General features: G+C 36.3%; 1 protein-coding gene across 2 annotated transcripts in view; it reads right to left on the reverse strand.

The window, feature by feature from the left end:
• LOC133564494 (eukaryotic translation initiation factor 4 gamma 1-like) overlaps window positions 1–16,219 on the reverse strand; it is a 93,033-nt gene that overhangs the window by 35,940 nt on the left and 40,874 nt on the right. Inside the window, exons 8-10 of one of the 2 annotated variants that reach the window (XM_061918847.1) lie at window positions 14,942–15,078; window positions 4,005–4,094; window positions 3,367–3,457 (exon numbers count right to left, since the gene is read on the reverse strand). In XM_061918847.1, the coding sequence (XP_061774831.1) occupies window positions 3,367–3,457; window positions 4,005–4,094; window positions 14,942–15,078 (318 nt within the window). Of the gene's footprint in view, window positions 1–3,366; window positions 3,458–4,004; window positions 4,095–14,941; window positions 15,082–16,219 lie in introns of both variants that reach the window. The other variant, XM_061918846.1, reaches the window with a different exon arrangement.

Genomic DNA, 16,219 nt, shown 5'->3' on the forward strand with positions numbered 1-16,219 from the left:
AAAAGATTATGAGTTTGAACATCAAATATCTTGTCTTTTTAGTGCATTCAATTGAATATGGGTTGAAAAGGATTTGCAAATCATTGTATTCCGTTTATATTTACATCTAACACAATTTCCCAACTCATATGGAAAGTCGGTTTGTACATAGACACACACATTCACTGTACATAATCATGCATGCATACGTACATGTACATACATATACTCATGCATAGAATCATGCTTCAGCAAACATATCTATACATACATAAGTACATAATTACACTCAAAAAATAGACGTGAGCATTCTTTGAGGAAAAAAAGACAAAAACCGACGAAAAAAAGAGGAAAATGTCTATCGGCACCAAGCGCTGCCACGCAAGCCTGAATTGTTTCCTGCATTTGGGTGCATTTATACACTATATTTTACTTTTAGAATTATTCTCATCTACCAACCACCTCTTTTGGCTGTCTTTTTGACACTTTCATGTCGCATGTATAGTGCCACAAACTTTGTTTTTCATCAGATAACTTACTAACAATATTATCATTGAAAATGTATAGCACATACCCTCGCCAAAGCAACAAAAGTTAATAGTTTCTATCTATCTTTTAATCATCACTTTGTTACTCAGCAAAATTTCCCTTGTATAGATCTTCTATCAAATTAATTCTTAAAAATGCTAACTAATATAGAATTTGGATCGTTCACTTTTTAGAAGCTTTTCATATTGAAACTGATAGGAAATAATAAATATACATTTAAATTATAGTGGTATAGACCAGCATTATGTTTTAGTAAGCACTGTACTCCTAATACAGTACTAATGTACACGTCATTCCTCCTGCTTTAGTTATGTATAACCAAGTTTGAATGTATAGAGATTTAAAGGCAATCATATAGAACTGTATAGTATGCGAACAGTACATTTACTTCTATAGTATTGTGCCTCAAAAGGAGATATCAAAACAGTTGCCTAAATATAAGGGCAATCTGGATTACTCACTGTTTGTCGACAATTCAAAGGCAACTTGGTGTCATCAAACAGCCTGTTTTTGTCCAGTGACAATCATGTAGCTCCAAAAGGGTTATTTAATTGGTAAAATGCCAAAAAGATGCGGTTTTCATATTTCAAATAAAAATTTACAAAATTTGGCAATAAGCATTTTTTATTGGACAGAGGGAGTACCCTTTTGACAATACATCCAGCAAAATTGTTACTATAGAGCCGTAACCGTAGATACAGCAGTTTGCCTGTCACACTGAACACGAGCTCCAAAGCCCACAATTATGTTTAGCTCAGAAATGTGAATTTATATGAAAATAAAAACAACAATGTGTCCTGACAAAAAAAAACATATACCGTTGTCAGGCGAATATGATTAGAAAATATTATAATCACATGGAGTACAGAAGTAGTACTTGCCAAAAATGCGTTCAGCTTTTTCATTCTTCCTGGCATTTTCCTTCAAACCTCACCTCTCATTTTATGAGTTTCAAAAGTCTGAGATCATGCGACAATTCCTTATGTTTTCCACTTGTTGATTGTAATGTTCAGGGTCCACTGCATTAGAAACACTCAGCTGTTTGAAAGCTTTCAAAAACTGTATTGCTTTGATGCCTTTTATGCTATATGTCCTATGCATTTCGCTGTAAGATACAACATTGTGAATTATATTTTAACACTCCTATCATTTCCCTTTATGGGTAGTTTCTAGTCAAACCATTTTATTCAGATCAATCACAGGGTCACTGTGGATGAAACAATGAAAAAAAACACCAATGAATGAAATAATTTATATTAACGGTGTTTCATTTGAGCAGAGTGCTTCAAGAAAAAAGGAAATAAATATTCAATTATGTGTTTAATCATCTTCAATATCACGTTCATGATACCGAAACCTTGGTTGTCACAATATATCAGTGTTCTTTTTGTTTTGTGCAAAAGCGGTTGTCAATGTCACATTAGTGTACTTACAGGGTACTAATGTAAAGTTTTCAATCAAGCGGTGTTTACCTTACCGTATTAACGTATATAAAGTATTATTGACCTATAAACGTGTGATGGGTACAATAACTGCATTTTTCAACATGCAGTAAGATATGCTATGAAGTTTATTTTGGAGGATAAAATAGCGGTGATGTTCGTCTTCAAAATAAAAATTTCAACAGTGTACAGGGGTGGGGCTTGGAGGATTTAACTTACATCTAAAAGGACAGTCATCCCAAACAAACTGTTTTACATGCATCCTCAGAAAGGGGGGTTGAAAATGTGGCAATGGAGCAAAATTTAGACATAAGCATAACCAATACATATTATCTCGGCCAGTGTTTTTTAACCAGAGCCCATTGTTAAGACTGCGAGCGACCCATTGTTGGACGGCGTCCAACATTTATTTCTGAGCTGTGGTGTGAATGGGCTGCAGCATTACTCAGCGGTAATACACTATTATACCACTTCTGGAAGTAATAACAATCTCAAAGAAACAGAAGAAGTCTAGAGATAGTCTAAGTTTCTTAAGCGCAAAAACTATGACTTAAGTGGTGAAGCTGTATATTCATTTGCACTTCAGTTTTATTGACATTTCGGAAGAGTCATACGGTAGAAAATGGATGGATTTATAGTTAAACATTCATTATTAATTTGGTTTATTTTAGCACATCATAATTGTAAAATATATTTTTCATCAGTTATTCATAAGTCCCTTAAAAAACAGTGTATTTAATTAGTACATTTTTTTTTATCAGCCTGACCTAAGCCTAAGGTTGAATTGTTAAATAAATATTTGTTGTGATTAACACATGGTTTCATATCATTTGTCAAGGTTGTAAACTGCAAGTAACGTATTTCCTTGAATTGCCGCAGAGCACATAGTATGCGCCTGCCTTGAATTACTGCCGGGTCAAACTCACTTCCCAAAATAATTCGCGCATGCTTAGTATTACCACCTGGTCAAACTCGTGACGTCACGAGTGACACTTCCCCTGTCATCATTTTCCAAATGGAGGAGGCTGATTTCAATACCGGTAATTTCAAATCGCATAAAGGGAAGAAGATTAAGAGCTATTCAGTAGGTTTTAAGGTCCAAGCTTACATCATACTCAAATTTTTACTGCATACCTTTGGTAAGTGCCCGAGTGAGAAGAGGTTTTAAATTAATTATCGCCCCGGCGGCAATTCAAAGAAATATGGTAGGTTAGAGACGTTTCAAGGATGGATTGCGTTTACATTTTCAATTAGGATTATTTTTGATTGTGTTAATTTTGACAGCCATACTTTACATGTCTTGAGTTTTGGACTGTACCAATATTATGCATATCAATGCAACTTCTTAATCAGTGTCGCCTGGGATTATAGTCAGGACTCTGCATATGGGACTTACCTGCTCCAAATGATAGTGGTGCAATAGCAGCTGGTACAATCTCAGCATTAGACGGGACCACTCCTGTACTGTCTGATCCAGATATGGCAGTCTGTTAAAATTTAAGCATCAACATTTTTGTTGGTAAGAATAAAAATAAGGTGAGGTCAATTGCTCATTGGGCACTGACTTATTATTCAAACATTTAAATTATTGTGTTCTAATCAAATATTACAAGTAGGTAATTAAGGGGATAACCAGACATTTCACATGATGAAAAAAGACACATTAAAAAAACATTAAATACAAAGTTGGATTCACACAATGTATTAATAACACAACACTTTCCTTCTCCAGGAAAAATGTTACTTCGTTGTTATAAATCCTCCGCATTTGAGTTTAGTTGGTCTTTTCCAGTCTGTAGAAAGACGACAAAAGCAAGCCCTTGCCAGTTGACGAATGCTCTCTCATGGAATATTGTGCGCCTCGCCATATTAAATTTGTCTGCAGTTTATTGTTCCATTAGCTACAATAATGCCACACTTACCGTGCCTCAGCTGACCACAGGTCACTGATTCAAAGCATTTACAAATGTCAATTAAAAGGAAAAAATATGGGAAAAAAACAGTCAAGTAAAGGCCAAAATTACAATAACTTACCTGTGGTGGTGTTGGTGTAGAGCCACTGCGGCCCCCTGACATAATCTCCTCTGTAATGTCTCTACCACTTTCTGGGTCTTTTATTATGATCTATTAAAAAAAAAACAAGGGAATCAGTGGACAAAGTTATGCAGTGCTAACAGTAAAGAAAAAAAAATAATTTATAAATATGCTGCATTCTTAATGTTGCATTGATTTGGATTACCATCATAAAAAGGAAATAAAGAGTAATAACTAAATATCTTAGGGGAAGCACTGTAGTCCTTGAGATAAGAACCTCCCATCTTGCATTCCTCCAGTGTTCAGTTTGTTCTCATGACATTAAATGCTATATTTCTCACATTCTAAACATGCAAGAACAGCAAAGCACTAGTCACTATGAGCACCCATTTACACATTAAACCAAAATATAATGAAATATAGGGGTTTGTTTGAAAAAAGTTACAAAAACAAAGTCATTTAACTTGACACACAACATGCAAAGAGGAAAATAAGTTAATGTGCAATCACTTGCTCATATTGAGTGCCACATAAACATTTTTGAAACACTCGCTCACTCACAGACGACACGCTTATTCTAGGAAGTCAGCGCTGCTGAGAAACTGGTATAAGCCAGAATGCCACTAAAAGTGACGTGCACAGTCATGGGACTAAAGTGAAAAATTTAACCTTGAGCTAACACACACAACAAAGACGGGTGGCCTCTAGAACTTTGACTCAAAAATCAGAACGGTTGGCAAACATGACTAACCTTTATCAAGCTGTGTCTATTGCCCGCTATTTGTAACAAGAACACGGAAAAAACTCTTTCATCCTCAGAGTGGAGTAGCAGCTCAAGCAGGGTCCAAACTTGACAAAAAAAAAACGCAGGCCGGTGCCGGAACGCTTTACCTAATCTTAACTGTTTCAGGCTGACAACCGAGCAGGGTTGGGCTGGGCTGTCAGTTGGCTCGCTAACAACTTCACTCCCTCTCCGCTTCACTCATTTAATGAACAGAACAGGGAGGAGGGAACTAGGATAGCCACTGGAGCTATGGTATTGGAATGTGCAACTCCCACCCACAGAGACTAACAGTTAAAGAGGCCCAGGGGGGAAGTAGGGGAGGCTGCAATATGAAGGAATGGGAGGGTTTCGAAAGAGGAATAGCTATAATCAATTGAGCGTCTACCAGTGAGATTGGCCTTTGGCTAATTTTTTCTCACGCTCATCAGCTGCTCACTTGCTAAAAAAACGGACAAAGCTAGCAGAAGAGGGAGTGCCAGAGAACCAAGTAAGGGAGAAGGGTGGGGGATAGTTGGCCACGTGGAGCTGAGCAATGTGCTGACACGTCCCACAACCCCCTCCTGCTCTAGTTTTTCCAATGACAAAGTAAGTGCAATAAAAAAGATAATTTGACGCCATCAGTACACCTGACCTTAAAAAAATATATGCTTACTATCAGGAAACTAACACACACACTTTATAACTTTAATGCAAATGCGTGCACACTCTTAAGGTAGCCTTGTGCTTCTTTGGCTCCAAATTGCTTAAACCTCTCTCTAAAAAACAATGGCAAAAGCTTTTAGTTGCATATGTGAGCACACAAAAACTGTTGGATGAAGCGCATTCCTCCTCGCAAACAAATGTGTCATTATTTCTCAAATGGCCCTTTATAATGGGTGTCCCTTGGCCAATTCAAAGTCCAACCCCAGGCAACCCCAGTCTCTGATAAGCAGCCAAAGAGTGACCCAGCCAAAGGAAAGGCAAAAGAACAAAGCTCAAGGCATTTATTCAGGCTGTGAATGTCTCTAAAACCCGGATTTATACAATACGACAGGAAGATTAAACACAGATATAGGTATACATAGATACGACAAAATTCTGTATTGCTAAATTTAAAAAAAGGTTTTGCCAGTGTGAACTGTAAATTGTTAACCTAAATCTCTGAAAGACAATTACAAAAGGAAGCCGCAGACAAACACGTTCTTAGCAAAGGAAGATCGACTGTATATCATCTAGAAATGGGACATGAGCGGTGTAGTTTTACAGCACCTCATGTTACAGTTAAGTTCATTGCAGTCTATTTTAAATATCAAATTGAAATCTGAGAACAAAAATAGGAAAATATTACATTGTAAAACAAAAAAGAAACATTCTTAATAAATCTATGATATATTTAGTGATAAGATTCAAAAGTCATACAAAAATAATACATCATATAGTCAAAATAGAGGTTTCACTGATATTATTTACACAATTACAATATGAGGTGAAAGATTACTTTTTTCATAATTAGTTTCTTTTCCTCTCTGTTATGGGTTCATTTTGGTCAACGTATTTGTTTCCCCTCAAAATCTCACCTGCAAAGGCAAAGCTTTTAGTTGAAATCATTTTTCAATATCAGCAAAAAAACAAATTATTTGCACAAAAATAGAAATCAAGTTGACCTAAAGAACCTACACTAATACCTAAATTATACTAGTTTACAGTTAAAGGTGCCAAGTCATCATTAAATGGCCCTGATATGTCAAAAGGCATTAATAAATCATGTTCTTTTCGAATACCTTTATAACTGATAACGGTAGTTCAGCCGGGATATGCTCATTTCAAAATTAGATTTACAGCCCTGAAATTTTTTTATTGTTTTCATTTCGATGCCCCACCCTACGCCGTTTGACCAATTAGAAAGCCTGTGAGTGTATCACACCCAGGTGCCAGTTAGGCACTGCCCTCTTCGTCAAGCTACTGCCACTGGTAAAATTACTAAACATGTCAGACCTTAGTAGATCTAAAAAGCACCATTACGATTCGCAACTTATTCTAGAGAAAGCCTGGAACAAGACAAGGATTTTTATCGGGGATGCCTTGGAAAGATGGAAACAGTTGAAGGCAGAGAAGATTTTTTCATATAATGCCACACTTGTTAATTTCCTCTTTTTTTAGGTAAGTCAGGCATTTTCCTTTTATTATTAATTGTAATAAATGGAAATGGACATTTCATATGTAATCTATATTGTCCAATACAGTCTATGATCTTGTCTAAAAAAGCTAGTATGTTTGTGCAACAAATGCTTAGGAGCGAAGTGTAAGTGTAATGCTTACTTAGCATGCCAGCCCAGTCAATAACACATCAACATACAGGCTAACGGGGGAAATATATGCCCGTTAGCTTGAATGTCGATGTGTATTCCAACTGACAGGACAGCATATATTTTCGACAAATAAAACCTGTGTGTATATGGGTAGTGTCAATGCCTATTTCCTTCTCAATATGCTGATACGCTGAGGAAATGCGTTTCAACATTAGCACGGCTAATTAGGGTTTCTGGTACTGTATGTGCATCTGGCACATATGGTGTGGTGTTTGCTTGGCACAATATAATGCATTACATGTAATGATTTTCTACTTTGTGTATTGACATGGTTGTAGGCTTTATAATTTATAAGTAACATGGTTTTTGCGTAACATGGGTTGGCTCATAGAATTGCACACAACACTGAAAGATGGTGATGTGTGTACATGGAAGAGAATGCAGTGCGTCAGGTTGGATGCAACATGGAGTTATGCTGAATGAAATGTGGTGGCAAGCCTTAGCTTGCCATCAAAGTAGGCCTATGCGACATATACTGGTAATACATTATTATTTTGATGGTCGTCCGTGCAGTCAAACCAAACATTTTAGCAGGGTAATGCCAACAATCTGTCCCGATTCCCAACGAAAATATTGTTGCATAACTTTACAAATATATTTGGCTAATCGACATCCGTAAAATGTGGCTTAATTACTTAGTAAACCATCTTGCAAGAAGCATAAAAGAGAAAAACCTACCGCGTAGGACTCGTCGATTGCCATTTGAAGATCCTTGGAGTAAGATTTGGATTCGGCTGCATATCTGGCTACCTCAGTCATGGAGAGTGGGAGGGGACTACATAATTTTGACTGTCGTTGCAGAACCATTTCTGGCCACTGTACTACATATGGCACCTTTAATATGTTTCCCATTTTGGTGGGTTTATTGTTAATGTATTAATGATCCACTGAAAACACCATTCAAAAAAATTTAAAAGTAACTCATTCTACTTTAACCATTATATTCTTTATTTAGACCCTTTAGGGATGGATTCCTTTAAAATTGAAAGGGTTAATTTTATAATTTTTTTTTTCCCTACACCTGCTTGTGGTCTACATAACATGTAATGGTGGTTCTTTGGTGAGTGAACCTTCATCCCTGCCACGGCAGCCATGTTTTTTAGTTTTGGTGACCGCCACCAGCCATCTGTTTTGAGTGACTTTCACCACAACTTAACATCCCAGATGATAAAGTGAGACCAGTGGACACGCCAAATTTAGTTGTCAGCATGACAAGGAAACAATGCAGGTGGAGGAGCGGAAGGAATCAGTCAAGTCTGTAACTATAAACTAAGTTTAAACTTCTACAGGATCTGTATCTCTCGAATGCTAGATAGATCCTGAATGTATACATGTGTATATTGACAATAAAATGCTTTTCTATTCTATATCATGTCAATAACTTCACTGCACTTTTGCTTCAAACTCTTGTAAACGTTAGGCTGAAGCCAGCTGTACAATGAACTACGCTATGAGCTACAAAGCTAACGTAATTACAGATTTTATAACTAATAAGTGATTTGCCAAACAGTATCATTCTTTATTTTGCCGCAGGACGGTGACACTCATGTCTTAAATTAGAGGACTGAGAAAATCAAGTTAACATTGCTAACATATAATTTCTAACCTACTGCTATTAGTTACCTTTTCATTGTCCCCTCTATTGCCATAAATAGGGATCATCGAGCCCGCCAATAAAAACAGTTTTTCGGAAAATTTATCTTTTTGCTATGTTTTGTGGTTAGTAAAGCACGACTCTTCTCTGCACACACTCAGAACGACAATGTTCACAGTTGAAGGCAAATTACCATAGATCAATAAAGTTAAAAGTAAAGCACTTCTTACTTCAGAAGAGGCTGAATGTTTCTTTCGTGACTTGTGCTGAATAAAGCAACTAACAACAGAGCATTCTCGTTACATAAACTAAATAGGGAGGACTCGGGCAAAGATCTGTGGGTACATTTCTACCATACATGGCGATATCCGCAGACGTCACAGTCAGAAAACATAACAAAACGGCTCATTTGGATGAAGTGTGAAAGCAGGCAAGATTATTTTAAAAATATCTCTGCAATGCCTCGAGGGTTTGCTTCCAAATTTTCCTGGAGTTATGCAGATCCCAAATACACATAAGCAGGTACCAACAAGTTAGAAACGTTGCGTTTTGCATAATAGGGTACCTTTTATTTGATACGGTACCAATTCCTGATACTTGGTAATATATACCGGTACTCGGTGGTTCCATTTTGTAGTTTATGATTTTCGGTACTTTTCTGTGTGTTTGTGGTAATAATCCTTAAATAATTGAACAATACAATCTTATTTTTTGTTTAACTAAACATTTAACACAGAGCTGGCAGTGCTGTTCAGTTGTTTTTTGTTTTCTTACACTCCAGATGACCTGTCCCCAGAGTAAGTTTGTTTTGTTTTGCTGCCAATTTGAAATGTTAATGTGTCGGCACGGTGTCATATCAAGAATGAGTCACGTTCAGGCAGAAAATTACGTTAAACAACGCCTGGCCACAAGTGGCGCTGGAAGCAGACAGAGACAGAGCACTGGACTTCATTCATATAGTGACATCATGAAAGTCCATGTCGGTTTACAAAACAAGTGAAAAAATGTCTAAAACAAGTATAGAGATGTCATGGAATCCGGGCATCGGAGGAGCGACAGACATTTGGACATAGTACGTTTCCAACTCTGTGAGGATATTCTGGATGGATCAGCAGCTAGCAACTACTGCCACTGGCTATACATCAATGTAGCAGTAAAATGAAAGATGAAAATTCTTTATCCACTGAAATACACCTCATTCTACAGCGTCCCTCAAATATGCTTGAACCAGCAGTAGTTTGGTGGGCAACTAAAGCAGAAATGCACTTCTGGTATTTTTAATCATACTTTATTCTTGACGAGCTCGCTGCTACGAGCTACATATTATGGTACATCAGAGCTAGCCAACGTGATGTAACTTTCAATGTGTTTGGTTATGATTCATAATCTTTGCGTTGGAGCGTTGTTCATACTTCCTAACATAGGGTTTAGGGAGAATAAAGAAGAGGATGTTCGAAATATTTGTGTTTATACTGATTATTTTTTGTTGTTTGATGTTGTGTGTTCACTATTTTAAAAAGTGATTCTTGTCCAATAAAAGAAAGTTAAGAAATGGCTGTCATTATCTACATCACACACAAATTCGCCAACATAGCTGATAGATGATGACAAGTTTTTGTTGACATAGTGCTAATGGTAGTAACTACATCACAACCATAGCTTTGTTTTTGATCGTTGTTGACAGCTGTTGCGCGCTCTCTTTTTAATTACCTTGTGACTAACGAGGCAGCAACACGGCAGGAAGGAGGCGGTGACGTCATCATTCTCAGGTACTTTTGGCCGCTTCCTTGTTCAAACGTAATCGACAAGGCGGCATTTGCATGCTTTTCCCACACTGGAGCTCATTTTCAAAAACTCCCATTTCATACCCTCCAGAATGCCATTTGCATGGAGTAAAACGCTGAAACAATACATTTCTTTGTCGTTTCCACCGAAAAACGTTACTCTGGGAACAGGTTCTGAGTCTCATTTGCAAATATGCATACATTTCAGTGTTTCCGTAGCCAGGAAGTAGTCTTTGTACAATTTAATAAAGACAAAGACTGGCACATTTAACTTAATGGCAAGGTGTTTATACTGTAGATAATGTACTTATTAAACACCAGCTATTTGATTGTAACGTTCCTCTTAGCTGTAGTTTGATGACCAATTTTGGAGTAGTTGACATCACCATGTAAAACCACTAATGCTAGTCAGTAGCATGTATATGGCATAACCAATGCTTTCAAGTGATTTCTACAAAGCAGGCTTTGCATGGAAAGTGTCAATATTACTGAGAGGTAGTTGGCTATAAATATGCCTGTTTGTGCTTAAGCTGGTGTCAAACATGCAACCGTGCGTGACATCTATTGTAATAGCTATCGAAACATGGTACCATTTGATTTTACATGGATCACGATAGTACTAATAAAATTCAATTGTTAATTATAAAAGTACTAAATTCAATACCCATCCACCAAATTTTAAATAATACATCATGTTATATCAATCTCATATGAAAATTGTAATTAATATATATATTTTTTTTTTTAAATAGCGAGTTACTTTACGATCGCCATATCGTGTATGTCTACCACAGGACTGCAGTTTGAGTTTATTTCGAACATACTTCCAATTTTGGTTGTAATAGTGGGATTTGTGGGAAATAAATGATCGAGTTCCATTTATTGCACAGTACATTGCATTACAGGGCTGCACCAAACGATTATTTATTGAATTCATTAATCTATCGATAATTTTGGGGAATTAATGGATTCATCTGTAGGTTTGAATTATTTTTGTATCTGTTTTTTAGTGTAGTGATAAAACACATTTTATGAATGAATTCCCCCAAAGTAGAACAACAATTTTGTTGTGTATATGTACAAAGTTTAAATACATGTTGCATGTCAGAAATACAAATTTAAATGACCTGGAAAGACGTTTTACTTCCTCTGCCTTTCTGGAGAATATACCTTGTCTTTGAAGAGCGTGTGCATTACAGTGTGCTGCTGTAAAGTCATTTCTAATTTGCATTTTAAAGAGCACCTCAGAAGGATTATTTTCTAAAGTATCATCTAAGGGTGTTTTGAATAGGGTTTATGCTGCCTAGTCCCATAAAAATTATACAAGTGAGATCAGCCGATTACATGTACTAAGTGTAAATTTTAGGATTTATTTATGGTAAGAGTTATGCACTTAATGATCTGAAAAAGTAACCCAAAAAAATCAACCTACTTTTTGGGAAGTGAACTAGTAGTGGATCATACTGCAAATTTGGGCATTGATTCGATACCATGTAGTTACAGGTGCAGTAATGACATTGATATTATTACTTTTTTATTTGAAATATTTAAGATCACTAAATTATTTTGCTTTTTAATCACAATTATAATCAGCAGAAAAACACATGAAAACATTGTAATGACTAAATATTTCATTAGTTTATTTTATTTTAAAAAATTGTTTGAGTTATATAATGTCATAGTCCACCAGTCTTCATGGATTTACGCCCTGAATTTTTAAACATTACAACAATGGCAAAAAATGCATAGTGTTAAAATAAAATATTAATCTAATCACTAGTACCAATCATTGATTGTGCTACTCTTGGTATCAACTGCATCAATTTATGGAGCAACACAAAATCCTGCGTGATCGCCTGGCACACGACAGACAACATCAGAGCACAACATTGATTTTGTTGCTGTAATACAGTACTTCTCAATTTTTTTCTGTTACGCCCGCCCTCGAGAGAAGAAAATATCTTGTGCGCCCCCCCACTCTCCACCGTGACTATGAATAATATAATTTGTCTATAAAATTGTTGTAATTATTCCTCTGCATAACATTGTAAGTTTATTAACATGAAAGGAAACAACACACAAACCTTTTCTACGTTTCTCACTGTGGTTACAATGAAGCCAAGTGCTACATACACTTCATCTTATTCTAGTGCGGAAAAAAAAAACATGTTCCTCGAGGTCACGCACCCTGGACTGCTGTAATATCATCATCTCTTTAGACTTATTAATCTACTTGTTTGATTTAGTGTTAATATCTGCTTACTTTCTGCTGTAACATGGTTCAATTTACATGTCTGTGAAAGTGAACTAAGCACTTATTCGGTTGTTTCAAGGTTCAAGGTTCAACTTTATTGTACCCGCGGGGAAATTTGTCTTGGACACAGTGCATCATTGCTTTCTTAACATACACAAAAACAACAGAACAAAAACACAAGCACAGACACAACCACAACCAGACAACTAACATTTAAACATCTAAACATCAGAACATGGAGTTTGAAAGACATGGGTGGCACTTTGATGGAGGCATAAAATCTACAGTATGGAGATAAAGATAAAGTACCAGTGTGCATTGCACTAGAGCTCATGGATAAAGTGCTGTGTGCTAAAGTGTTTAGTTCTAAAGTGCCATGTGCTAAAGTGCTATGTTTCAAGCTAGCTTAGTGGTACCATGCTTCCTTGTCATCTTTTGCCCTTTTTTCTCGATGCGTCACATTTTTTGTATTTTTATCCAATTCCACTGTGATATGGATACTTATGAGAAATTAAGTGTATTTGCCACAATGGAGGTGACATTACCTTAGAGGGGCCGCATTGCACTGAGTATGGATATACACAAATTGTTAGCAGTAGCTAGTAGAAAGTAGCCTTGTCTGTTACTGAGCTGTAAGGTATGAGCCACAAGTGATCATTTTGCGATCAGCATCATCTGGCGATCAAAGTTTCCCAAAGAAATTGGTCAATAATGCGAAGTGGCTCATCAATTAGAACACCACTTGTGGCATCTTTATCTCCTTAGGTAGGGCCATTATTTTACCGAAGCAAGGTTTATGTGACGTCGACTTATAGGACCTCATCGAAAACATCGACTAAGTTGACAAATTGTCTCAGCCAAATTGTATTGCATTGTAGTGTAAGTGGATAAAGTTTTTTGCCACTTAAATGTCCAAAAAATGCCCTATATTTACCTGTCAACTTCTAGTATCATCTAGTATCGATATATTGCCATTCTGAATTTTTTCACCACTAGACATCATTAATATTAACAAAACAAAAAATTAAAAACAGTTTGAAAAATAGCGACTTCGGCTCTGAGGTACAAACTGTGGCTCCAAGTGGTTTACAAGCCAACAAAAGCCAATAGCTTAACAGTGGTAAAGGGCTAGTCTTCCAGCACCAAGGTTTTGGACAAACTTTTTGCACTTTTTAAACGCCATGCCGATAGAATTTTTTTTTTTTTTTTGCGTCTGGCTTTGGAGCAGCTTTTTTAGCAGCAGGCCACCTCTTACGTGATAAAAACATTGTCATAGCGATGCTGCCGTTTGAGGTTGCTGATAAGGTTTGATGTAAATCTCCATGTTTGTTCCTCCTAGTGGAATGTTTGCGAAACATTGGGTGCTAATAACATGTAAATGTCTTCCTCTAGAACAGTGAAAAAAGTCCCACAAGATCAACGCCATGTTTGTTTACAGTGAGCTCAGGGGAAGTTTACCACAAGCCATTTACAGCACGAGCGAGAGAAAAGGATTGCTTGATCTGCTCACCTGAACCCACTTACAGCACAGTGCGGGTAATTTCAGCTTTTTGGACTAACTTTTTAAATTGTTATTGAAGCATTGTTTTATATTATCAGATTGGTATGTTATGACGTCATAATTCCTCATATAAGGTCGATAATTTGCTGTCCGATATTTATCATGCACACCTCAAATATGAGCTAAGTCGATAACAAAGATTCCTCCTACAACAAGTGCGCATGAGGTGAGTAACGGTGCATAACGTCACCTATCAAATGCTGTTTCATGGACAAACTACATTCCCTGACAGTCCAGTTATAATGTTTGAAAACCAAAAGGTAGCACCAAATTTATAAGTTTGTCACATCATTTTGACCTAATTGTGAGTAATCAACAAAGGAATTCAATCTAATCATTCTTAAAAATCGCTCAATCTGCTATTACTCTAAGTTTATCCCTACAAAATACACCACAAAATGAAATGAACAAGTGAAGAATAAACGGAGAGCATTGCTAAAGTACCTATCAGTAGGAGATAACCTTTTAGATGTGTTCAAAGGACTTCACTATTTATAGTCATGACAGAAAATAATGAAGGCCAATAAGGGTCCATTTCAAACTTAATTGAAATTTGGGGAAGAAAATCAGATACCCACCCTTTGTTTCTATAAATAAAAAACTTGACATTACCTGTTTACGTTCCCGTTTGGTGTGGATGTGTTGAGGAGGCTGAGGTGGTGGTTGCTGCTGTTGAGGGGCTGGGTTCATGATGACGGGCGCTGCCGGAACTGGAGGGGTAAACTGAGGTTGAGTTGAATAGTAAGCCCCTGCTGTGGATCAGACAGAGAACAACATTAATCAAAACAAAGGCCTACACCAACATAAGCCTGACACAGAGAGACAAAAAAACAAAGACTATGGTCACACAATCATTTATGTCAGGTAAAATGTAAAAGACAAATAGGTTCTCTCCTTATCATTCAAGACATAACAGCTGCAACTTCAGTATTATCCAATGAGGGTACAATATCATTACAGTGAATTCACTGCACTTTAACCACCTTGGTGTCAGTTGGAGGTGGAGATAATTGGCATTTGCATCTTTATCTACCCAACATTATGGAAAACAACATATATTGTAAAACATTAAGTGGTAACAAATGAATGAATGAATTGGGAGACTTTTTAATGTCAATGAATCAATTATATTGATAAAATGTAAGTAATTCAAAGATTATTTATTTGATGTATTTATTTATAAATAATATTTTATTCACTTTAATGTAATGTACTTTCTTATTATTTAAGTAATGTGTTTAATTATTAGTATTTATCTTTTATTATGTATCTATTTACTAAAACACTTTTCCCAATTCATCACAATCTATCATTACACATTCTCACATTTTTAATTATTTGCATTTATCTTTTATTATGTATTTATGTACTAAAACACTTTTCCCTATTCATCACAATCTATCATTACACATTCTGTATTATTTTCATTCCCTATCATAAAATGGTTATATATTACCACACACGAAGTGAACAAAATATCAGTAATTGCTGAGATATGAAAAAAGTGTAGGATTTATTGAGCTTTCCTTTTTCCTACTCTTTTTTAACATATTGAATTGTGCAACTCGGAGAGCACTTATAGTATAGACTTTTGCCAGATCCCATATCCCAATAAAAAAAAAAACAGTCCTGAATCCAGACAGTGATCCGAATCAGCCTCAAGATGTAATCATTTGTTACTTATCCCATTTCTGACATTTCCTAAGAGGTAGATAAAAATCCGCCAATCACTATTTGAGCTATCCATAGCGGAATAAAAGAAACACAGTGAAGCTTCTTGTCAGTCATCCAGTGTCTTTGTCTGTGTGGGTGGAGGTCAATTGCATATAAACACACACATTGAAGCTCGTTAATTAAACGTAAGGTACTGTAACGTAGTAAAATATATCC

The sequence above is a fragment of the Nerophis ophidion genome, linkage group LG13, assembly GCF_033978795.1.
Source record: "Nerophis ophidion isolate RoL-2023_Sa linkage group LG13, RoL_Noph_v1.0, whole genome shotgun sequence".
In the NCBI taxonomy this organism is placed as follows: domain Eukaryota; kingdom Metazoa; phylum Chordata; class Actinopteri; order Syngnathiformes; family Syngnathidae; genus Nerophis; species Nerophis ophidion.